General features: G+C 56.5%; 1 protein-coding gene across 1 annotated transcript in view; it reads left to right on the top strand.

Moving 5' to 3' along the window:
• Positions 1–23,616, top strand: part of SLC9A1 (solute carrier family 9 member A1) — a 48,552-nt gene extending 24,936 nt beyond the window's left edge. The window contains exons 2-12 of the mRNA XM_026516930.4: positions 10,489–10,949; positions 14,122–14,372; positions 15,311–15,528; positions 16,524–16,726; positions 18,239–18,328; positions 18,798–18,868; positions 18,987–19,160; positions 19,409–19,523; positions 19,658–19,759; positions 21,041–21,113; positions 21,758–23,616. Of these exons, the coding sequence (XP_026372715.1) occupies positions 10,489–10,949; positions 14,122–14,372; positions 15,311–15,528; positions 16,524–16,726; positions 18,239–18,328; positions 18,798–18,868; positions 18,987–19,160; positions 19,409–19,523; positions 19,658–19,759; positions 21,041–21,113; positions 21,758–22,095 (2,096 nt within the window). The 3' untranslated portion in view covers positions 22,096–23,616. The remainder of the gene's footprint in view (positions 1–10,488; positions 10,950–14,121; positions 14,373–15,310; positions 15,529–16,523; positions 16,727–18,238; positions 18,329–18,797; positions 18,869–18,986; positions 19,161–19,408; positions 19,524–19,657; positions 19,760–21,040; positions 21,114–21,757) is intronic.
• Positions 23,617–24,066: the final 450 nt, after the last annotated feature.

Below are 24,066 nucleotides of genomic sequence, written 5' to 3'. Positions count from 1 at the left end.
GCTTGGTCATCGAGGCAGAAGATGATCAGATGAGCAAACACTGATAGTGAGCCTACTGTGTGATGGGCACAACTCTAGGTGCTAGGAGGTACTGCAGCAGTCGTGACAGTCTGCCCTCATGGAGGGGGACGGGGGACCCATCAATGAGTACATACAGACTTCAGTAGTGGTGAGTGCTGTAGAGAAAGATAAAGCAGGGTGAGTGGAGAGAGAGGACTCGGGAAGACCTCTCTGAGGTGGGATTTGAGCAGGGACCTAAAAGACAGAGGGAATCTGTTGTTCAACGATATGGTACAGAGTGTTTCAGGCAGAAGGAAGAGTAAATGCAAAGGCCCTGGGGTAGAATTGTTCTGTTCAAGGAAAAGCAAAGAGGCTGTAGATCTAGAGGGGAGTTTGCCACTGGGTTGGAGGTGGGGTATAAAAGAAAGGAGTCAGGATGATTCCAGGGTTTGGGACTTGAGCGACTGAATGATACTGGGGCAACGGGGACCACTGTAGGAGAAGCATGTTTGGCGGTAGGGAAACGAGAGCTCAGCTCCTGTGCCCTTGCCAGTATGAGTCCACCCCAGGTGCACCCAGACACACCAGCCTACGGGTCACCCGTGCCCACCCCTCTGGGCAGTCTCCTCATCTTCTCAGGCCCTACTCCAAGCTCAGTCCCCTGAGAGTCATGTTGTCTCATCGATGTCTTTCTGGCCCTTCTGAGAGGTCACCGAAAAGCCCAAGTTGAGGGGTAGCTGACACCTCTTCTTTATCGCTGGCCCCAGATGCCGTGAAGCACTGACTGAGCTGGGAGGGGCGGAAGGGGTCCCCGATGCTTCCCTGAGTGCTGTCATCTTCCTCCCACCCAGTTAGCACCTCTGAAGTCTTGTCTTGTTCTCCCTTCATGGCATCCCTCCTCCCTCCCCTGGAGCAGGTGAAAATGGGACGCTGGGCCTCGCTTTCCACCGGGCTGTTGTCCTGGAAATGGTAGAATTTCTCTTTGTGTTGCTTTGATGATATTGGAGCAGGCTCAAGTTGTATATAATGGATCTACTTCGTGGTCAAGCTTCTAAGCTAGGTGACTGCACCTGGGAGGGACACTAAGGACAACAGGTATTTGGTGCACTCAATTTCAGTTTTCGCCTCAATTTGCATTTTGCAAACTCTACCCTACCCCCGCTAAAGGAAAAGAAAAGAGAAATGCCACTTTCCCAAGGTCTAGAGTTTCTGGAAATGGAACCTCTCTTACGGAGCTCCCCTACCCCTGGTGTGGGCAGACGTGCTAGGAGCTCCTGCTGTGGCCTGCTGGTCCTGAGAACAGTCTGGCAGGAGGAGGACCACGGATGGGGATGGGTGGGGGAGGGAAGCCTTTTGCCTGGAGAGCCGCCCACCTGGGCAGCAGGAAGGGGGCGGGCAGTGGCTTGAATCCAGACTAAGTCTAGGTTCTTTTCCAGCTCAAGCAGTCCATGCTTTCACTTCCTCCACACTACATGGTTGAAATTCGGGGAGCTGAGAAGGGCCTCCTTTGCAAGGGGCATGATTTAGATTTTTCTGATGCCAGTGGCCCCACGGGATCAGGTGAAGGTACAGAAGTGGAAGCAGAGGCCCTCTGGTTTCGCTGCCAGCCACAGGGGCAAGACCCGCCTGGGGCTCTTCATGGAGGATCTCAGTATGAGAAACCCGCCTTCATCCCAGTGCCGTCACGGAGGGACTGTTCCGTATGCTTTGGCACGGGCAAGGCCATGGATGCAGTGAGGGCGCTCCGCAGGGGGCTGGGAGGCAGTGGGAGGGGAGGTAATCTTGGGTCTGAAACACTACTCTGGAGCCCTGGTTCTGTGACCTTGAGGCACATATGCGGCCATCCCTCTGATTTTCTCTTTACTTATTTTTAAATGGGGGATAATAATAGTACCTACTGCATTAGGGTTGTTGAGAAAATTAAATGAGATGCTTTAGTAAAAGTGTTTGGGGCAGTCTCTTCCCCTTAGAAGCTGTTCTAGCAGGGTATGTGGGGTATGCCGTGTATATGGGGCGCCTGGGTGCCTCAGATGGTTGGCGGTCTGCCTTCGGCTCAGGTTGTGATCCCAGGGTCCTAAGATCGAGTCCTGCATCAGGCTCCCTGCTCAGCGGGGAGCCTGCTTCTCCCTCTCTCTCTGCCTGCGGCTCTGCCTACTTGCGCTATCTCTCTGTCAAATAAATAAATAAATAAAATGTTAAAAAAAAAAAAAAAGAGTATGCCATGTATACCAAATTTTAAAACTATAGATACAGAAAAGTTTGGAATTTTGTACACTGGACTGTTCACGGTATGGATTTGAGGGTGGGAGGGTGTCTTGTATAGCAGGGAAAGGGAAAGGAGGAGAATCACTGGGACGTCCTCCTCCTCCTACTTATGTACTTAGATCCTGTTGGGACAAAGTTTTAAATGACCATGCATTCTGTTTACAGTCATCAAAGCACCGTATTTCCATTTTGAAAAAAATCAAAAGAGACCAGTATGTATAACGTGTACCTGCCAGGGACCCAAACCGGCCACAAGCCTTTGAAGCCTGAGGTCCTACCCCACCCCCTGAGCTGCCATCCTTACTGGCTGTCTGAAACCTCTGGCTCGCCAGTCCTATTGTTGCCTCCTGGAGCTCTGTATCTTGTCAACACACACGGACTGTTTACTGCCGGTCCCTGTCCCTGTCCCTACTCCCCCCCCCACCCGTGTGACTCATCCTCCACCCCACACACAGGGACGCTCAATCCGGAGCCTTTCCTGTGGGGGGTGGGGAGAATCTGCTGGAGCGAAGTTGATCCAACAAATGCTATGGGGCGCGGAGGTGACTGGGGGGGTTGGGTTGGGTACCAAGAAGTGCCAACCCAGTGGGGTAAGGTGGGGTCAGGGCCGCTGAAGTGCGTCCTTGAGACCCAGGGAAAAGACTAGTGGGAGTGAAAGGCAGAGTGGGAGTAGAGCCTGGTTCAAGGCCGGGTCAGGGGCATTAGGGGCCAGACCTGAAGGTCAGGAGACCCTCCAAGGCCTGCACACCCGTTGGGTCCCTTGACTCCAGTCCTTGCATGTGAGCCAGTGTCTCCCTCCCTGTACAGTCTCTTTCCCACGCTGGCCGGAGGTTTCAGGGTCCTCAGAAGACTACCCGGATCCCCTCTCTGCTCATTCGTGCACACTCTCCCCACCCCCCACCAGTCTCCTGCCCACGAGGCCCAGCTTCAACGGCACATCCTGTAGGAAGATTCCATCATTCCCTGCACCTGCTTTTCCTGAGCCTCACCCGGTGGGTCCCAGGGCCGTGTGCTGGGATGCCAAGCGGGCTAGAAGACCTAGCTACCGAGCTCCTGGCTCCGCAGTTAGGAGGGGCACCTGACTCAGCCTGGGGAGTTCAGGAACGGCTTCTCAGAGGAGGTGACACCGCCACCATTAGGGAATTAGGTTTTGAAAGGTGGGTGGAAGTTCAAGGTGAAAAACAGTTTCCCTCGGTGTACACAGAGTTGGGGTTTGAGGACTTCTGGCAAGTGGAGTTCAGGGGTTGGGGATGGTAGGTTCGTGATGAGGGTTAACCCCGAGCTTGGCCAGTTCCCTGGCCCTGGAAACCTGGTCACAGCACCTGCTCTGGAGTGCCTCTCCCGCCAGGTCTCTGAGAGGGCCCGGCTGTCGCTGTGTTGCTCTGCCTACTGCTTTCCAATCCGTCTCCTTGGCCACCAGGTCCCCCCCAGCCCAGGTGGCCTTTCTGGCCTCCCTCTTCCTCATCAGTCATCTCTGATGTTAGTCCGCTGCTTCGCAAAGTACATGTTGCTTCTGTGTCCAACCCCGATTCTCACCTGTCTACACCCCAGGAAACCGAGGCCCGCCTGTGGGGCAATGATTTGTCCAGAGCATCGTGGTTACTAGAGGGCAGAGCTAGGCCTCGAATCCAGGTGTCGGCCTCCTGGCCCGGTCTTCTTTTCCCACGCCTCAGGCAGCCTGGTACAGGCTGTGTGTGCTCTCAGAGAGCTTTTTTAGCTCGTTCCCTACCCACACTCGATGTTCCCGGGGGGTGGAACCCTGTCTCCCTGAGATGTGGGGCGAAACAAGCAAGAAATAGAGGTGCCATGCGGAAGACGAGAGGGGGAGGCACACAGAGCCTGACTCCCCCGGCCTGGGGGACGATTCCTGCCCAGGTACTTGAAACAGACTTATTTATGGCTGTACCCACGGCGGAGCCATATTGCAAACCGGAATGCTCTGCCCCTTGATCCCGACAGGCTTTGTCTCCATTGACGCAGCATATGGCACAAAAGCCTGGCAGTCCGGGACCTGGGTTCTGATTTTGCCCCTGCCACTTGCCAGCTAAGTAGCCTTGGGCAAGTCACTTCGCCTCTCTTTGCCTCAGTCTCTTCATCTGTCAAATGAGGGTCTGGGTACAAGAGAGGAAATGAGAGGAGCTCCATGGAAGCCCCAGCATAGGACCTTGTATCAGACAGTCGGGAGTGTCTGGTACGTGCTTTTCTTCTCTCCACTGGAGGCTGGATCTTCAAGTGAGTCCTGATCAAGTACAGTATCACTGAGTGGGCGCTATCGGTTTACATGTTTAAAAATTGTCATTCATTGGGTGGCTCCCGGAGACCAGGAGCTCTCTTATCTCCGTGACACTTATACAGCTATGCTGGGGGTGGCGGCATCACCCCAGTTGCAGAGTAAGGACCAAGATTCAAAGACACATGCGACATGTGTCATGTAGGATCTCCCTTGCTCCTCACAACAGCACTCATATTTGGATATTGGCAAAGGCTCGGTGAAGACAGCCTCCCTTCCTAGTTCTCTTTCTTTTCCTTGTTTTTCATATATTCATTACCCTTAACCTCTGTTCACTATGTGCAGGATACTTGTCCTGGGCTCTTCAGAGGATACAGACCCTCGAATGGCTCTCCTTCTGCCCCCGCCCTCGCTTGCTCGCTCTCTGACAAACTTCTATTGATCCCTCAAAGCCCAATCCAAATGGTCCCTGCCCTGGGAGCATCACCTACTCCTGAAATTTAACCATCCCCACCTCCTTCCTCTTTCCTACACTTGACACATCCAAAAGGCAGCTTTATCTCAGTTCACAAATAGTTAATGCCTACTCTGTGCTGGAAGCTGGAGACCCAGATGACTCCAGAAATATTTCCACCTGTGGGGAGCTTAACGCCCAGTGGTGGACAAGTTTACACCAATAGGTCTTGATAATGTAGAGTGATTCATATTATACTTTGGTTTTGAAGAAAATTATTCTAATAATAGCAGTCACCACTTTTTGCTAACGTTGAGCACCAGCGTTGTTTGCCATGCTTTGCCCTGGTTACTTCCTCTTCTACTCCAGTGTCTGAAATAGGCTTTTGCACAGATGGGGAAACCGAGAGTAGAAGATAAAACATAAATGCCTAAGGCTGCCCAGCTAGGAACCCTGACTGGAACCCAGGGAGGCCTGGCTCCCAAAGCTTTGTCTCTGCCGGTCTGGCTGTCAGCCTGCTGGGACGCTGGCTGAGTGTGTCCCGAGTGTGTCCCTTTTTCCTTGGCCCTCATTGCTGACGTTGATGGTGGAAAGAATCAGACTAAAGAAGAATCAGCTCCTCCTACCCCAAAGGAGCCTCAGCCCCAGTGGAGACCAGAGCTGAATACTGATCAGGCAGACAGGGGCTGAGCAGTCTGATCATTCCCAACTCCCGCCTTAGAAATTAGTGACTAAGACTGAGCACTTCTGGCTGAGTGAACTTGGGAGGGCTTCCTGGAGGGGGCAGACCTAAAAGATAGGAACGATTTCCCAAGGTTTTTACTAGCCGCTGCAGTGGAGGGGGAGCAGTGGTGAGACTTCCCTGGAGGGGAGCTCATGGAAAGCATACCACTTCTGGTCCTCTCAGAGCCTCTTTGGGCCTCTTTGGGCCTGAGCACTGATGCCCCCCTTAGGGACAAAATAAGAATAAAAGCAGAGATCATGTGGTGAGTGGCTAAGAACAGAAACTCTGGAGCCAGACTGCCCGGGTTTGAGTCAATTATCAGCTACTTGACTTTGAGCGAGTTGCTTAACCTTTCTGTCCCTCAGTTTCCTCATCTGTGAAATGAGGGAATGGTCATCATGACCTCCCAGAGCTGTGATGAGGTGCAGATGAGATCAAAAGTATCAGAGCACACTGCTGTAAACTGTAGAGTGCCAGGTCTTCGCTGGGTGGTATTACCTTTCAGGACTGTCGTTGAGACTGGTTGCTGGGGCAGTTGAAGAGGGAGTTAGAGAAATGGAATCGTGTGCAACCAGGAATCCCTTGGGACCTGGCCGAGTTGCAGCCCCAGAGCAGTCCTCAGGCCTGGAACTAGGGCGGCAGGGCCCCTCGCACACCCCTGGGTCTCTGGTGACCAGCACGGGTGGGCCAAGGAGGCCCTCTTCCCGGCACTCCCCCCTGACTGCCCAGGCCAGGGGAGAGATGGGGGAAGGAGGATCAGGGGTGTCTGGTCGCCCTGGCAACCGAGGGTGACGTGGAACAGCTTTGCCTGCTGCTCCGCTGCACCAGTCTCAGCAGCTGGGGACCGTCCCAGGAGATGGAAATAAAACATTCTCACGGCGGAGAGCAGAGAAGCTGCAGGGGCGCCGGGAGCCCCTCACCAATTTGAAGTTTGCTCAAGTGTCTGTTCAGTGTGCCTCTGTGTGAGAGAGAGAGAGAGAGAGAGTGTGTGTGTGTGTGTGTGTGTGTGTAAGAAAGGGTGAGAATAAGTGTGTGTAAGAAAGCTAGAGTGTGGATTAGTCTAAGAGGGATTAAGTGTGTAAGAGTGGGTGAGTGTGAGGAGTGTGTATAAGAGCTAGAGTGAGGGTATGTGTGCAAGGAAGTGTGTAAGTGCGAGAGCACACGTGAGAGGTGAGTGTGTGGGAGAGAATAGGTGTGGGTGAGTGTGTAAGAGGGAGTTGGTGAGCGTGTAAGAGAGTGAGAAAGTGGGTGAGTGTGTGTGTCCCTCCGTCCCTGCGGCTGCCCGGCTGGCACCTGTGCTGGACACAGTGTAGCCACTTCCGCGCTCCCATGGTGGGGACTGTGTGGGTGGGTTCGCCGGGTGGCTCGGAGACGTGGAATTCCACACCTTCTCGCTTCCTTGCTCCAGGAGGACTGGACGCCCTCCCAGGAGGCCGTGTGCTTGGAGAGATCCCTGGACCTAGACCTGCCTGCGTTCTCGCGGTGGCATGGTTATGGGACCTTGACAGGTCACTGGTTGTCTCTGAGTCTCAGTTTCCCGGACCGAGGAGCAGAGAGTTGGACGATCTCCAGGGTCTGTTCCAGCTCTCCCAGCTCTGGATTTGACTCTGACTGCCTCTGCCCCACTCCAGATTCCATCCTGGTGACATCACTACTGCCACAAAGTTTGGGCCTGGAAGTTTCGCCTTATTTCTTGGCATCTTGGGATCTCACCTTAATGGTGGGCTTTTGTCGGGGGACTGGGGGCCCCAAATGTGCCCCTTTCTCCACACCTGGTGTCAGCAAACTTCCCGCATTTTAAGGAGACTCTCCAGGGCTGCAGGGTGGGAACAGCTGGTGGAGTCAGGGCCTTGGAAGAGGGACAAGCCAGAACACGCCCGCAGGCTCCCCCTTCCCTACACCGCTGCGCCCTCCCTCCCCCCTGGAAGCTTGCTTTTCAGTAATGTGCTGCTTGCCCGAGGTAAGGAGCCAAGAGTGGATCCCAGACCTTCTTCAGCCTGGACCCCTCCCTCCCCTGCCCTTGCCCGGCAGGGCCTGCTCACCAAGAGGCAGGGCCAACACAGGAAGACCCCAGGGGACTTGCCCCGGGAACATGGCTCCAGCCCCAGGTACCGTGGGAGCCGGCTTCTGTGGAAGAAAGTACATAGCACCCAGGGGGCGCAGGACCTAACAGGCCTGGGTGGCCGGGGCCTATCCGGCCTCCTCTGAGTTCCAGGTTTTCCTCTGTCAAACAGCTACCATGACAGCTGTCCCTTAACCCAGTGAGGGAGGCCTGATGGCCTGAAGGTCCTGAGACTGGGAAAAGCCGTTCCCGTGAGTTCGTCATGGAGGTTCTGACTCTGAGTCACCTCTGTGTCCCCAGTACACAGCACAGCCCGGCTCAGAGAAAATACCCATGTTTGAGTAAAAGATTAAGTAGCTCTCTCTGCTACAGATAGTCTAAGCTAGAGTGGAACTCCTACCTTAGACTCTGGGAAGCCACTGCTTTCTCTTCTGCCAAGTGGGTACAATACGAACCCCACCGGGCAATTGTGCCAGGCTCCCAGCACAGTGCCGGGCTCACGGTGCACCTTCAGGAATAATGAGCGTTCTTCACGTTCCCACTCTTGGCTTGTTTCCCTTGTCCCCTTACCCCATCCCTCCGTGTGGTCCTCATCTCTGGGTCTGCAGTGCACAGTGGGGCACTTTGAGGGACCAGGCAAGCTTTGTGGATTGGACTGATGGCAAAGAGGGGTGGGGAGGCATTTTTAAAGTTTAATGTGCTTGGTGGAGGGAAAGGCTGTCATCTGCTTGCCTGGGCTGTCTCTTCACACTGTGCCTTCTCCTCTTGGTGCTCAATTCCAGGGTAGGGTGTCGAGATCGGCTAGCTGGACCTGGAGCTGGACTCCCGGCCTTGAGAAGCTGCTTCCTGGTGGCTGCAGGAGCTCTGTTCCCCTTAACCCCCTTGCCATCCCGTCACCCCTCCAGGGCAATGCAGGTCTCTGGGTGTGGTACCATTGTCCTGTCTCTGCTGCTCCTGCCTAGGTTGTCTGACCTTGCCAGGTGCCAGGGAGAGAGAGGAATTGGGGCAGCAACTGTGGATTGAAGTTCGAGAAGGAGAGGCACCAGAGAAGGACTCTTGCCCTAACATGAGCAGACAGGGGTGGTCAGGGAATGCTTCCTGGAGCAGGAGGCAGGTAGAAGCATGTGGTGTCAGCCATACACAGTAGGGATAGAGGTACAAGAATAGTGTTCTGGAGAGACAGACTAGACCAGGCAAAGATCTGCAGGTGAAAGAGGATATGGCTCATTTGCAGGGGAGATGCCCCTTCCAGTGCACCCGCCAACTGAACACTGGGGCTTACTGGTAGATGCTACAAAGACTGGGGAATTCTTCAGCAAGAGGTGAGTTTGGTCAGGTCTGTTTTGAAGCCAGGAGAATGCATATGGTGGCTTTGGGGTTCTCTCCTGGCCTAGGATGGAGACATGTTATTTTCCAACATGTTTGAGTGTCTCCTGGGAGCTTGGCAGTATGCCAGTGTTCTGGGCCTAGCTAGTGTTTCGAGTGTGAGTCTTGACTTGTAGCTCTGCTGACACTACCCTGATCAGTACTCGAGAGTGGGAGGGGCTTTGGGCATGGGGAATGATGTTTCTTCTCCTTCCCAAGGATCTCAGGGGTAATGAAAGCCAAAGCCTGCCAGATGGGTTATCAGGAATTCTGTGAGTTATGGCCTAGCCTTGTACATTTTCAAATCAGTAGTACTTACTGAGTACCTACTATGTCCCTAGCCCTGGGCATCTGATTATAAACAGATAGGGAGTCTGCCTCCACAGAGCATACAGGCTAGGGAGGGGAGGAGGAAAGCAAGACCTTTCACCCTGAACAAAGTATCATACTTTCTTAACCAAGCTGAACCTGGGGTTTTTGGTACCCAGCATGTAGATAGGTGCTGGAGTCTTCTCTACCTACCTCCCCACCCCAAACAAACCAAAACCCCTTAGGGAGCTTGGGGCCAAACGTGGCATTGAGAGAGTACGTCTCAGAAGGGAATTTTTGCTACTTCCTAGCTCTGGGTTTGGGGCCTTAGGGCCGGCCAGTGCCGCTGGCTCGGGGGGAGTGTTGGCGGGTCTCAGGCAGAGGGGCTTGTTCATGCCTTGATGAGAGGGAGAGCAGGGGTTGACCTACAGAACTTAGGAGTTTGATGGGAGCTGGGGGTTCGGACCTGGGTTCTGTCCTGGTTCTTTTTTTTTTTTTTTTTTCCTGTCCTGGTTCTGCTTCTAATTTGCTGTGTGCCCTTGGGCAAGTCCTTTCCCCTTTCTGAGCCTCAGTTGCTGCATCTTTAAAGCAGAGGGGGTTAGGCTAGAAACAGATGGCGGATAGGTTTTGTCTCACCTGCAAAACTGATTGATCGCTGTTTGGCTTCTTGAGCTGCTGTGTGCGCTCAGCAGGGGAGTGCGTGAGTCTTGGAATGGCGGTGTAGGTAATGCCCTTGGGTACCTGGAGCCTCGGTAGTCAGTGGGTCATTCTGCCTTCTGGAGGCACACAGAGCTGCTTCTTTCCATGCTATGGCAGAGACAGAGATAACATCTGTATATTCTTTGAAAAAAAAAAACCACTTCGAAAGCATTGTCACTTAGTGTATATAGCAAACCCTGGGAAGCTGGTATTACCGCTTCCGTGTCACGGGCGAGGAAGCCAAGGGTCAGAGTTACCAGAGCGGCCCTCTGAGGCCAAGCCTCTGTCACCAGCTGCTCTTCTCATCTCCGGCCCCGTCCCCAGCCTCGCGTCCTGACTCGCCGCAAGCCCACGGCCTCCTGTTCTCTCACCCTCCGCAGGTTTCCACGTGATCCCCACTATCTCGAGCATCGTCCCGGAGAGCTGTCTGCTGATCGTGGTGGGGCTGCTGGTGGGGGGCCTGATCAAGGGCGTGGGCGAGACGCCCCCCTTCCTGCAGTCGGACGTCTTCTTCCTCTTCCTGCTGCCGCCCATCATCCTGGACGCGGGCTACTTCCTGCCGCTGCGGCAGTTCACCGAGAACCTGGGCACCATTCTGATCTTCGCCGTGGTGGGCACGCTGTGGAACGCCTTCTTCCTGGGTGGCCTCATGTACGCCGTGTGCCTGGTGGGCGGCGAGCAGATCAACAACATCGGCCTCCTGGACAACCTGCTCTTTGGCAGCATCATCTCCGCCGTGGACCCCGTGGCCGTGCTGGCCGTCTTCGAGGAGATCCACATCAACGAGCTGCTGCATATCCTCGTCTTCGGGGAGTCCCTGCTCAACGACGCCGTCACTGTGGTGAGGGGCCCAGACCCGAATCCAGGTCCAGGGCGAATCCCGCCTCCACCCGCGAATCACAGTAGCGAATCCGCAAATGTCCCTTCCCGCTGGCTGTGTGCCAGGCGTCGTGCATTAGCTCATTTAATCCTCGTGATGCCCTTAGGAGGTGTTTCTTAGTCTCACTTTACAGAGGAGGCATCAGGCCCCCCGAAGTCCGACGACTTGCTAACATGCGATAGGACCAAGGTTAGAAGCCAGGTCTGTCAGACTTCAGGGCCTGAGCTCCTGGCCTTTCCAGGCCATAGCCTCTGTCCCTGACTTGGACTGTGATGTGAACTTGGTTAAATTACATATCGTCTGTAGACTTCAGTTTACCCTTTATAGGCCAGTTAGTCTATCAGGGCCAGATCAGCCGTCCTGTTGGCTGTGCCTAAGTTACAGTTCACTTTGGGCAGAGTTCAGGGGCAGCACTGGTGGAAAGGGACCCTGCCCTGAAAACATCCAGGAAGGGCGCCTGGCTGGCTTAGTCGGTAGAGCATGTGACTCTTGAGCTCAGGGTCACGAGTTCCAGCACCACATTGGGCATGGAGCCTACTCTAAAAATATAAAAGATAAAAATTTATTATAAAAACGAAAAACAAAAAAAACCCCAAACCTCCAGAAAGTGATAAATAAAATGGATTGACCTGGGGTTGGCCACTTGCTTATTATGTGATCTAGGCGAGTGACTATACCTCTCTAGGCCTCACCTCTGATAGCTGCAAAGTGGTCGAGTGGGTAGTACTTTCCTCCCAGGGGCTAGTAAGGACAGATGCCCCCAGCGCAGTCCACACACGGCCGCGCGTATGTGCTGACATAGGCCCTTCCTCCCAGCTAGTTTCCTCAGGAAATGGTTACGTGTATGTGCATGCTCACATCGTGTTGTGAAAACACCCCCATTCTCCTCCTAGTTGGACCCCTCAGAGAGCAGCTGTACACGTAGGAAAACACAAGGACACGTGTGCACACCAGTGCACGTTCACACACCCACCCCCAGTCCCTCAGGAAGGTGCACTTCAAAGAGACATAGTGGTGGTCAGCTTGCCGCAGGCAGCCTCAGCTTCCTCACCTCTTCCTCTTCCTCCCTTCGGGTCTTCATCGGGTCCTGGTGGGGCTGGGAGAGCAGCAGCCTGATCTAAGCAAGCAGGCCTCAGCGCTGGTTCTTCTAGCACCAGCTCTTGCCTCAGTTTTTCCATCTGTAACAAGGATTGCAGTACCCAGCCCGTCATCCTCCCAGGGTTCTTATAGGAGTCACACCAGTGGGTACCACAGACAAAGCCCTCCCCACTTGGATCTGGGTGTTGGGGTTCAGGTTGGCACTCCTGGGGAGCAGTGGGGTGTGGTTATGTCAAAGGGATACCTCAGTCTGGCCAGCGTGGGCCTATGGCCACGCCTCCCCAGGTGGTGGCAGTGCTCGTAGTAATTGCTCCTGCTCACTTCCTGTCCGAGCACTTCCTGTCTGAATATGTATTGCCTCATCCAGTCCACACAGAGACTCCATGAGGTTGGCACTGTAATTATCCCGTTTTTCCAAGTGAGGAAACTGAGCTACTGATAGGGAACTCGTCCGGGGTCCTGTGAGCTGGTAAGTGACGCTAAGTGACGTAGCTGGGCGTCAGACCGACGCAGTGGGAGTCCGGAGCCCACACACTTACCACCAAGCCGCGCTGCCTCTCTAGTCCCATTGACAGTGCAACCGGGTGGGAGAGGAGGACCTTGCCCTCTCTACCTGCCGCACTGGTCCAGGTGGTAGACCCTGGGGACCCATGAATCTCCTCAGGCCAGGAGTGAGCGTAGGTAGCCCAGGGCTGAGAACGCACCTGTTGTCCACAGACAGCTATGGCCCGGGCAGCACTGGGGACGAGCCAGTGCTTGGCATGTCCCCTTCTTGCTTGGCCCGCGTCAGGCCCTTTTTAGAGCTCTGGCCATGAGTGCGAGTGCCCTGTTTCCTGACGTGAAAGCTGAAGGCAGCCCCTGAGCTGCGTGGTCGCAGGTCACCACTCATACCCATACTTCCTTGCCTCTAGGTTCTGGGGGCTTTGGAGAGTTCCTCCTCAGCAATTCTCAGGTCGTCTGCCCTCTCTCTCGGCACCCCAGGCCTGGAAAGTCCCCAGCCGGTTTCCTGGCAGAGCTGTCTGGGAGTAGGCCCAGTAGCCAGGGAGCCGGCACCCGAGTGCAGGCAGAACCTCAAAACTGCCCCCGTCCAGGAGGGCCTACCCACTGCTGTCAGGGACCAAGTTCCGGGCCTGGTGTTGCTGCTGGGGCTGGCGGCCCTTCGTTGAGTCACTCCACCACTCTGAGCTGCGGTTTAGGAAAGGAACAGGCATCCTTGGCTCGCCCACTTCACGAGGCTGCTGTGTGTCGAGCGGGGTAGCCACTGTGCAAGGGCTTTACAGTATGTGATGTGCCACTTCGACGTCTGACGATAGCATTACAGTGACTATTTCTCAGTCCAGGAGGTGGGGAAGCCTTAGAAACCCTCTCGTTCCGTAACATCTGAACTTGGCTGTTCATGGTAACCACGTGGAGAGCTTGTTGAACGGAGATTTCTGGGCCCCACCTCCCGAGAATCCAAGTGGGGTATGGCCTGGCTGTGTATATTTTCAGAAACGTCTAGAGGTTAAGAAGTCCTGTTCTAGTTCGTTGTCTGAACTTCCTCTGCTTTGTGCTGAAGGTGAGACTGAAATCCAGACAGGAACACGATCTGCCCAAGGTCAAACAGAGAGGCCGCTTCATAGCTCCGGGAGTAGCTAACACCAGGATGGGCACGGTCCTGAGCACTTGGCCTTTATTAACTAGTTTAATCCTCACAGTGGCCCTATAAGGTTGGTACTGGTATCCCATTTTATGGTGAGGAAAACAAGCGCAGGGAGTTGGAGTAATTTGCCCCGCGTATACGCTAGGGAGCGGCAGAGCCACGATTCCACCTCAGATGGTTTGGCGTCAGAGTTTGTGCCCTTAATTGTCACGGCACGCTGCAGGCCTGAAGCAAGGCCCTCTGGCCCTTGACACTAGGGTTTCTCTGCTATCGCGTGGCCTCCTCTTGTGGCCATGGTCAGTGGAAGGCATGCAGTCTCCCTAGGTGGACACCAGGGAGCTGGGGGGGACAGGGCCCTGCTCTCCTGCCAACCAGCTTACACCCCCTCCCCAGGTCCTGTATCACCTCTTTGAGGAGTTTGCCAACTATGACCGAATAGGCATTGTGGACATCGTCCTCGGCTTCCTGAGCTTCTTCGTGGTGTCCCTGGGTGGGGTGTTTGTGGGCGTGGTCTACGGGGTCATCGCAGCCTTCACCTCCCGATTCACGGCCCACATCCGCGTCATCGAGCCGCTGTTCGTCTTCCTCTACAGCTACATGGCCTACCTGTCAGCTGAGCTCTTCCACCTGTCGGGCATCATGGCGTGAGTCTGGGTGCAGCATGGGGGAGGCCACCAACCTGGATTCCCTGGGCTTGTGGGGTCACAAGGGAGTTCCCCAGGGCCCAGACTCCAGCCCTGGGATGAGACTCATGCACCAGGTTCCAGATCCTGGGACTGCCCCTGGAAGCACTGAGTTTAAAGTTCTGGAAAGCCTCAGCGCTGCTACTTCTTCCCTTCGCCTCAAAGGGAGTTCCTTGGTTGTAGTTGGACGCAAGCTCTCGCATTCACTGTGCCCTTCTGCAGCCCCAGCAAGGAGGCCTGGGGCTTCCATTGCCATCAGGAGTCCTGAAGGCCCTGAGGCCTCAGCTGGGTCTTGAAGTCCAGGGAATGTGGAGAGGCGGCCAGGTGCAAAGGTTTGCCCAGTTCGGGAGGACATTGGAAATGCAGAGGCCAGGCCAGATTGGGGGATTCAGGGTGACCTTGAGGAGGCTGGGCCAGCAGGAGCAGAGCCCAGGTATGGACAGCAGGCAGGGAGGGCTGGGGCAGCTGTGTGGAGCTGAGCTCCCCATGGGGACCCCCATGCATTAGAGACACCGTGCTTGGGGGAGTAAACCAAGGCCATGAATGTGTGTAACTGACTCCTGTCAGACGGAGGCAGCATGGCCTTGGGGGAAGGCACCGGCTTTGGAGCTGGGCAGACCTTAGTTTGCATCTTAGCTCTGCCGCTCACTGGCAGGGTGACGGTGGACAGGCAACTATCTCTCCAACTCTGAGATCCCTCATCTGAAAAATGCAAAAACGTGCCCACGTCTGGAGGGTCGAGTGAGAGGACGGAGGTGGAAGAGTTGTAGAGCCCGCAGCGGGTTCTGACCTGTCCGAGGGCTCTGGATACGGGCACCTGTCCGCCTCCCCGGCGGTGGAGGGGCTCTGGGAAGGTGCAGCTCCACCGAACCCCGAACTCTGCTCTTTCCTGACCCCAGACTCATCGCCTCGGGCGTGGTGATGCGCCCCTACGTGGAGGCCAACATCTCCCACAAGTCTCACACTACCATCAAGTATTTCCTGAAGATGTGGAGCAGTGTCAGTGAGACGCTCATTTTCATCTTCCTCGGCGTCTCCACGGTGGCCGGCTCCCACCACTGGAACTGGACCTTTGTCATCAGCACGCTGCTCTTCTGCCTCATCGCCCGAGTGCTGGGTGAGGTCCCGGGCTGGAGCCGGGTAGAGGTGTGTGCGTGCGTGCGCATGTGCGTCTGTGTGCCCGCGCGCGCGGCCTTGTGTGCCTGTGGTGTGGAGGCAGGGACCGGGCTGCGGGCGGGGGCCCCTTGTACGAAGGGCTCGGCCGGGTGGGCTGCTGGCAGCTCCCAGCACAGCCGCACAGCCGCGGCCTGCCCGCTCTTCTCTGCTATGCTGAGGTTGTGATGGGTCTTGTGATGGCTCACGGGAGTCTGTGATCTCCGGGAAGACAGTCATGGTGCGTGAGAACGGCGGGGCCTCAGGGCCCCTGTGCCACAGAGCCCGGGTCTGTGAATGTTCTCTGCGTTGTCTCGGGGCGCAGATGACTTGAGCACTTGCGGACGAGTCAGTGCTGCTGGCTCCAGGCCACACACAGGGACCAAACCTCAGGTCCTTGGTTCTGCTTATAGTTTCCAGACACAGCTCACCCCAGTGACTGTGTCACTTTCCCTTCGCATCTCACTCTCCTCCTCTCGGATAGTAGGTCTGTGCTCCCTGAGCCTGACTGGCTATCACCTCTACTTGGTACACTGTTCGGAAACCCCTGTAGTCCTGGACCTCATCTGCCAGAGATTCTGGTTCTGTGGGTTGAGGCTGAATCCAGATCTCTGCATTTAAAAAAAAAATGTTTTTATCATGGAAAATTTGAAGCATGCGGAAAAGTAGATCCCATGAACTCATAATGAATGGATACCAACTTGTGGCCAGTCTTGTTTCAGCTCCTCTCCCAGCCCCCTTCTGACTTCCAGCCCCTCGAGGCCTCTGTGGTGTCTCTAGAGCACATCCGGGTTGGGAGAGCCCCTTCAGGATCCCCCCAGCTCTTGGCCGAGGGACCCAGGAAATGAGTGCGCTGGGCGGGCATCCTAGCCGGGGGCTGCCTCCCGGCCGAGCAGTTGGAAATGCAGAAGCCAGGCGGGGCTGGGGACAGCTTGACGCTCTTCTTGCCCTTCCTGGCAGGGGTGCTGGGCCTGACCTGGTTCATCAACAAGTTCCGAATCGTGAAGCTGACCCCCAAGGACCAGTTCATCATCGCTTATGGGGGCCTGCGAGGGGCCATCGCCTTCTCCCTGGGCTACCTCCTGGACAAGAAGCACTTCCCCATGTGTGACCTGTTCCTTACTGCCATCATCACGGTCATCTTCTTCACCGTCTTTGTGCAGGTGCTGGACAGGGCGGAGCAGCCCCCCTTGGGACCCTGACTCTGCCCGTGGAAAGAGGAGGCGCACAGCCCGAGAGGGGGCCACGAGTTCTAGTCCACCAATAACTTGCTATGCAGTCTTGGGCAAGCCGCTCCCCCTTTCTGGTCCTCAGTTTCCTTAATTGTGAAGGGGGAGTTGTGATGATGAGTGACCAGTCAGAATGCTGCCTCACTTAGAAATCCAGGCAGCACTGAGAGAAGTGGGCGCAGTCAGCACGCCCATCTCAGTACAGGGCTTCAGGGAAATGATTTAATGTCTTGGGATCTCAGTTTCTGTGCCTGTAAAGTGGGACTAATAGCACAACATGGGGGGGCTAGAAAGGTTGCCGACCTGGGCAGTAGGAGGTCTGGAGGCAGCCCGAGCTCTGCTGCTCTTGTGCGACCCTGGGGAAGACCCTCCTGCCGTTTCTGGGTCTCAGTCCCCCATCTGCAAAGTGAGGGCACCGGCCTAGATGGTCCCGGAGTCTTTCCAGCTGCAGGTCAGTGATCCCTGTGCGTTTCAGTGACTCTGGCTTAGCGGAGAGTCCCCCCAAGCCCCTCAGAATCCCCAGGGAAACCCAGCCTGGCTGGTGTCAGTGCTCCACCTTGCCTGACCTGTGACTTTGGGCAAGTGAGAAACTGTCTGTCTGGGCCTCCATTTCTCTGTCCCTTCTGCCTTTCCTAGATGCAAATCCTGGCAAAGCTTTAGGTGGGAAACAACATTTCCTTCTCAGGGGAAAAACATGTGGCGGCATCCTCCTGGGGCCAGACTCACTTCTGTCCCTTCTAAGGATAGCGGGCTGCCTCTTTTGCACCCTTGCTCTGTTCCCCATTGTCATAACTATTTATCACCGTGACTTGGCGGCTGTCTACGCTCACAGCTTACCAAGCCCATTTTCAATGAAGTCAGCATTGAGGGAGGGGCCTCCCTGCCTGGGTTTGAATCCGGCTTTACTACTACTTCCATAAGACCTTAGAAAGTTACTTAACCTCTCATCTGTGAGATGGGGACAATGGAAGAACCTACCTGTCTGGGGCAGTGTGGGCATTCAATAACTAAAACCTGGTAAATCAGCCCCGGCTCTGGCACAGGGCACGTCTGCAGTGAAATTAGCTGCCGTTGCTGCGGCTACTAGGCTGGGCGGTTCCTGTCCTGTGAAGTGGTTTTCCCTATCAGCCAGGCCTGACTTCTCTGGGGTTGTAAAGCATGTTTGTGGTAGAGCCCACATTTGAACCCCGGGCCCTCTGACCCCACGCCCGGGTTAGATGACCGATGTGTGAATCATTCAGCTGGAGGGGCTGTGTCTTCAGGACGAAGCAGGCCTTAAGGACCTGCCTTTGTACAAGGGCTGACACGGAGGTTGGGAGAGTGGGGACCTCAGAGCAGAGAGCATCCCAGCTTCAGGGGCTCTGGGGGCAGGGGAGGGGGGAGGCTCCGTGGTCTCCCTGCCAGGGTAGTAGACCTGGAGTGCCTGACACCTACCTGCCCCCCCAGGGCATGACCATTCGGCCCCTAGTAGACCTGTTGGCTGTGAAGAAAAAGCAAGAAACAAAGCGCTCTATCAACGAGGAGATCCACACACAGGTACTAGAAACTGGGCCTTGGCCCTTGGTTGCAGGAGAAGGCTCAGGGAGCTGGGGAGCAGCTAGGCCTCACATCCTTTGGCTTCATTCAGCCCCCTTCTCCCTTATCCCAGTGCCGGGTGGTCCTTCAGCCCCTGAGGTCGCCAGATCGTGCCATAGGCAGCTGTGGTGTGGGCAACCAGGTGCCCTAGGAGGGGATGTCATGCCATCTCTACCTCTAGTAGGAGCCTATCCCAGGCATTGGGCACAGGTGGATTCAGGGAAGGGGGCTCAGCCAGGCCATGGCAGGGGGTTTGAGGCGCCAGGGTTCAGGATGAGTGAGATGTTGGTGCCACCTCCTGGCTGCTCCTGGAACTACAAGGCTGGGCTGAACAGCGCTGCATGGGGGTGGAAGGTAGGGGTCCATTCAGAAGTCTTGGTAGGGAAGGAGCCCAGTAGTGAGGCTTGACCTGGCCCTGGGCCCATTTCAGTTCCTGGACCACCTTCTGACAGGCATCGAGGACATCTGTGGCCATTACGGTCACCACCACTGGAAGGACAAGTAGGTGGCAGGCCTGGTGGGCAGGTGGGCGGGAAGGGCAGGTGAGGGTCTCCCTGGGCCTGGGCGTCTTCCCGCCCTGAGGAGCTGGCCCCATGCATCTTCTCCCTCCTCCCACCAGGCTCAACCGGTTTAACAAGAAGTACGTGAAGAAGTGTCTGATAGCTGGGGAGCGCTCCAAGGAGCCACAGCTCATCGCCTTCTACCACAAGATGGAGATGAAGCAGGCAATCGAGCTGGTGGAGAGCGGGGGCATGGGCAAGATCCCTTCTGCTGTCTCTACCGTCTCCATGCAGTGAGTGCTGATGGCGACGCCAGCGGCTTCGCACCCACACACCGACCCCTGCACACCAACCTGGCAGGCCACGCGGGGGCGAGGGTGGCGGGCCTGTCTGTCGTCCAGGCAGGGTGGGCGAGAGAGCCACAGGGCCACAGAGGACCACCCCACCCAGACCATCCCCGGGGGTGACTTCCTGGCCCATCCCAGCAGGCTCTAGGGTCCAGTAGCTTTGTTGGGGACCTAACCTGAGCCCTGTTGTCCAGGAACATCCACCCCAAGTCCCTGCCTGCCGAGCGCATCCTGCCGGCACTGTCCAAGGACAAGGAGGAGGAGATCCGCAAAATCCTGAGGAACAACCTCCAGAAGACCAGGCAGCGGGTGAGGGGCTGCTCCCTGCCCGGCACCCCTTCAGCCGAGGGGGCCTTCTGCTCCAGCCCTGCCCCACCCGAGCGCAGAGCCGCCCTGGCCCCCTCAGGCCCAGCTTCTGGGGCCTGACAGCTGTTCTCCCACAGCTGCGGTCCTACAACAGACACACGCTGGTGGCAGATCCGTACGAGGAGGCCTGGAACCAGATGCTGCTCCGGAGACAGAAGGCCCGGCAGCTAGAGCAAAAGGTGGGTCTAGGACTGGAGCCGGCCCCTGCCTTTCCCGGGAGTCTGGGTGCTTCTTCCCCCGCACCCCTGCCGCCAAGCCCCTTTGAAGAGAGAGCCACTGTGGGGTGTTTTTTTTTTTGTTTTTTTGTTTACCTCCTCCTCTTGTTTGGGGGACTGAGCCCCAGGGCAGGTTCCAGAAAGCTGCCTCCTCCCCCACCTCCTCCCCACTCGGGGCAGCAAAGAGGCCAATGCCCGCTCGCTGCATCCGCAGGCATCTGAGTCTATGCACGTGCTCTTACCCCTCATTTCCGAGCGAAAACACTAAGGCCCAGGGGAAAGGGAGCTGCCGCAGATGATAAAGCAAGGGCATACGTGCATTCGACCGTTTGCTCGGGAACATTTTTTTGGGTGGTTCGTAAGTGCCGAGCATCAGAGTAGCCTCTGTGGGTCCATCAGTGAGCCAGCCAGGCCCTCCCTTGCAGAGCTCCTCATGCAAAGGCCCAAGCCGGATGGGAAGGGCGAGGGGCCCTGAGCACTTTGAGCAGAGGGTAGTCGGGGTAAGCTTAGGAGCAGGGGCAGGACGAGGAGAGTGTGGGCAGAGGAAGGCCCAGGCTGTGTTCCCAGTCACAGAACATGGCCCTTGGTAGACACCGAGAGGGTTCAGCTTTCCAGAAAGTTTGTTAATGGTGCCAGGCTTTGGGCTTTATTCCAAGGGCATGGAGAGCCCTGAAGAGGTCTGAGCACGGGGCTGACATGGGAAGGGGTGTAGGGGGGAGTGGGATGGAAAGGAGTGGGGACATTTAGTAGGAGATGGAACTACCAAGACTTGGTCACCTGTTTGAGGTGGGGCTTCGGGAAGAGGAAAGAGGGGTCATTCTCTAGTCTTCTGGTCTGGAGTGTTGGGAGTGGTCGTTCAGGAGGGGACGACAAGGATGAAGCAAGGTCTTGAGGGAAGATAAGAATCTGAGTTCGGTTTCAACCTATTGCACTGAGATACCTGGGGGCCTTTTGGGGTCCAGGTGTCCACTCCTGAGTTGACTTTATGGGTCTGGACCTCTGGGGCGAGTGTGGACTGGAACAGAGACTGGGGCGGGGTTGCTGTGGGAGAGGCAGGGCCGGAACGCCGGAAGTGTCGGCACGGCCTCAGCGCTGGTGCCGACAGAGGCGGACGACGAGCCCCATGAGGAACTGGCAGAGAGGGCGCGAGCCCCCGAACGTGCCAAAGGAGGGGGTGGCCACCAGCCTTGGACGCCATCCCGAGGGGCTGCCTGTGCTCACCCCTGCCTGCCCTCTCTCTGTCAGATCAACAACTACCTGACCGTGCCGGCCCACAAGCTGGACTCACCCACCATGTCGAGGGCCCGCATTGGCTCAGGTAAGGCAGGGCACAGGGTGGCTGGAAAGGGGCCTGGAGGCTGGGCACTCAGGACCACTGTCTCCTGAGGTTGAGACTCCAACAGCAGTGGGCCTCAGGGAGCCACTGGGGAGGACAGGCTTCTCCCTCTGACCTCCATCCAGGCCATGAGCTCCTTCTACATCAGGTGGAGTTGGGGGTCCCCCAAGGGGACAGAAGCATGGCCCCGCTGTCCTCCCCAGGGACAGACGTGCTCCATGTGCAGCTTAAGGGGAGGACCGTGAAGAGGTTTGGTGCCTGGCAGGGAGGCAAGAAGGGTCTGCACCATTGGGATATCCAACATGTGGGGGAGTCATCAACAGGCCTTCTCCCAGGCCTGGGCCCTGGGGGCACATGGTGACTCAGGAGGGAGCTCTGATTCTCGGTCTGGGGATGGTCACCTATAGATGACCCTGATCTGAGGAGAGGAATGCAGTCCTACCTTTGGGACAGCAGTGTGAGGGGAAGAGAAGCTGTCTGATCAGGGCTCATCCAGGCCCATGTGGAGCATTGCCACATTAACAGGAAGGTTCTGTGGGAGTTGCTGGCACACGCCAAGGGTGGGGGGACATGCTTGGCAGGGCTCGGGGGCAGAAGCCAACTTGTGCCTTGCTCTTGGTCCCCAGACCCGCTGGCCTATGAGCCAAAGGCCGACTTGCCTGTTATCACCATCGACCCAGCCTCCCCGCAGTCGCCTGAGTCTGTGGACCTGGTGAATGAGGAGCTGAAGGGCAAGGTCTTGGGGCTGAACCGGGATCCAGCCAGGGTGGCAGAGGAGGACGAGGATGACGACGGGGGCATTGTGATGCGGACCAAGGAGCCCTCTTCCCCGGGCACGGATGATGTCTTCACCCCTGGGCCAAGTGACAGCCCCAGCTCCCAGAGGATACAGCGCTGCCTCAGTGACCCAGGTCCCCACCCTGAGCCTGGAGAAGGAGAGCCTTTCATCCCCAAGGGGCAGTAGCGCTGGGGTCAGTGGGCAGTGCCTGTCCCACCACAGACTCTCCCACCAGAGCAGGGGCTGCTGGGGGAGCTGGGGGCTCCCTTCATCCTTCCTGACCTGGATTGGCCCTGCCCCTCCCCCAACCGCATGGCAGCTGGGCCCACAGCCCCCACCGCAGCACGGCTTCCCCCTGCCTCCTGGGAAGCACCCTCCCTCCCACCAGAACTGCCTTCCCAATCCATCTGGCAGAACTGTTGGGCTGTGAGGCAGATCCTGCCCCTTCCCGATTCAGGCTCTCTCCCAAACCCGGCCTAGAGCCTCGAGATTCCCAGCCCTCGGAGGCCTGTCCCCTACTCCATCAACCTCATTCAAACCAATCTTAGTTCCTAACCAAAGAGCCTCTGGCTCAGCCTTGATCCCACCTGGAAAGGGAAGGAGCCAAGACCTCTCTTGGCCTAGGCCGGGCCCTACATTAACAGCGGAAAGACTGGGGAACCAGTCATGTGACTGGGGGGGGGGGATGGGTGACACACAGCAGGCAGGCCCACCGTCCTCCTGCCAGCTCTGTCACCCTGGCCAGCCCCCTGCCCTGTCTTACTCAGAGCTGCAGGCTGAGAGTGTCTCTGAGCTTCTCTGACTGAAGTCGGGGTGCTTTGGACAGTGATGTGACTTAGCTTTCCACACTGCTCCAGTGGGGACCACTGAACCCTTCAGGGGCGACTGTCAGGGGAGGGGCTGTCAGGGGCTCCAGAAAGTGCTGCCTTTTTATCTGTTTTGTTTGTTCACACTCCATGTATGATTCAATTTGCACAGAGGGCATTCCTGTTTTTAAAAACATTTTGAGAACCCCTGGCTTAACAGAGTTCTAGCCCTCCTAATCCAGAGAATTACCCCTCCTCGTCTGTGCCTGTCTGCCCAACACGCCCCCAAATCGGTCCTCTGCCTCCTGGGCTCTTAACTGTGGCCCCAAGGCTATGATTTTAGAAGTGACCTCTTCCACTCCAATTCATGATTCTAACTCACTGATGCTGGGCTCCTGACCTTCCGTGCTCTTGGGCCTGACCCTCAGTTCCTGCTGGCCTGTCCTCTCTCTCATCCCTCTCCACTGCCTTGGCCCCTGGACCTCTTATGCCCATCGCGCCCAGCTTGCTGTGGAGCCCAGTCCTTAGGGGAGAAGGCCTCCCCGAGCATCTCCCACCCCACCAGGGCTGGAGGGTGGGCAGAGTCCTGGGCCCCCAGAGGCCTTTGCTCACAGGCACACACTCCCACCCCCACTGCCACCATGGCCAGGCCCAGGCCTATTGGTGTCTGTCCCACCCCAGGATTGTGCAATAGTCAGAGTGTCCCTCTTCCCAGCGGACTGGGCAGTGGGTGCTCCTCTGCCCCCCTCCTCTCCATGCAAGTGCTGTTTTGGGCAGGAGTCACCACGCAAGGGTGACGTTGACAACCATGTTCGAAGCCCCCACAGCTGCTGCTGCTCTGCCGCCCGTACAGAAGAAACCGGATCTTTTTCATATTCTAATAAATCTGTGTGAGTTTTTATAGAGTTGAGGGCTGCTTCCTAGGGACCAGGACTTCGGGAAAGAGGGTTGCCTGGGGGCCTGAAGGACTTAGCTCAGTGGCTGGCACAGAGAAACACTAATCCATTTCAGCTGCTGGCATGGCTATTACTGTGCACCGGGCACCTGAGACAGAGCAGTGAGCAAAGCAGGGCGCTCCCTGCCCTCAGGCGCCCTCAGCCTCTCAGGTGACAGTGTCCATCACAGACACGCCAGGAAAAACCCAATGTCTGTGCGAATGACAGAGAATGAAGGAGGGGAGCGGAGGGGTGGCAAGGAGGACTGTCCTGAGTCATCTTAGGAAAGGACTAGAGAATGAGCTGAGGTTAACCAGGTGAAGTTTCGGAGAGTTCCTGAATATTCTAATCGGGAGCTGCACTGGCAAAGACCCTAGGATCTGAGAAAAGGCGGGTTTGGCTGGGTCAAAGGGTGA

Source organism: Ursus arctos, unplaced genomic scaffold, assembly GCF_023065955.2.
Source record: "Ursus arctos isolate Adak ecotype North America unplaced genomic scaffold, UrsArc2.0 scaffold_32, whole genome shotgun sequence".
In the NCBI taxonomy this organism is placed as follows: domain Eukaryota; kingdom Metazoa; phylum Chordata; class Mammalia; order Carnivora; family Ursidae; genus Ursus; species Ursus arctos.
This window is presented reverse-complemented; position numbering and strand designations above follow the sequence as displayed.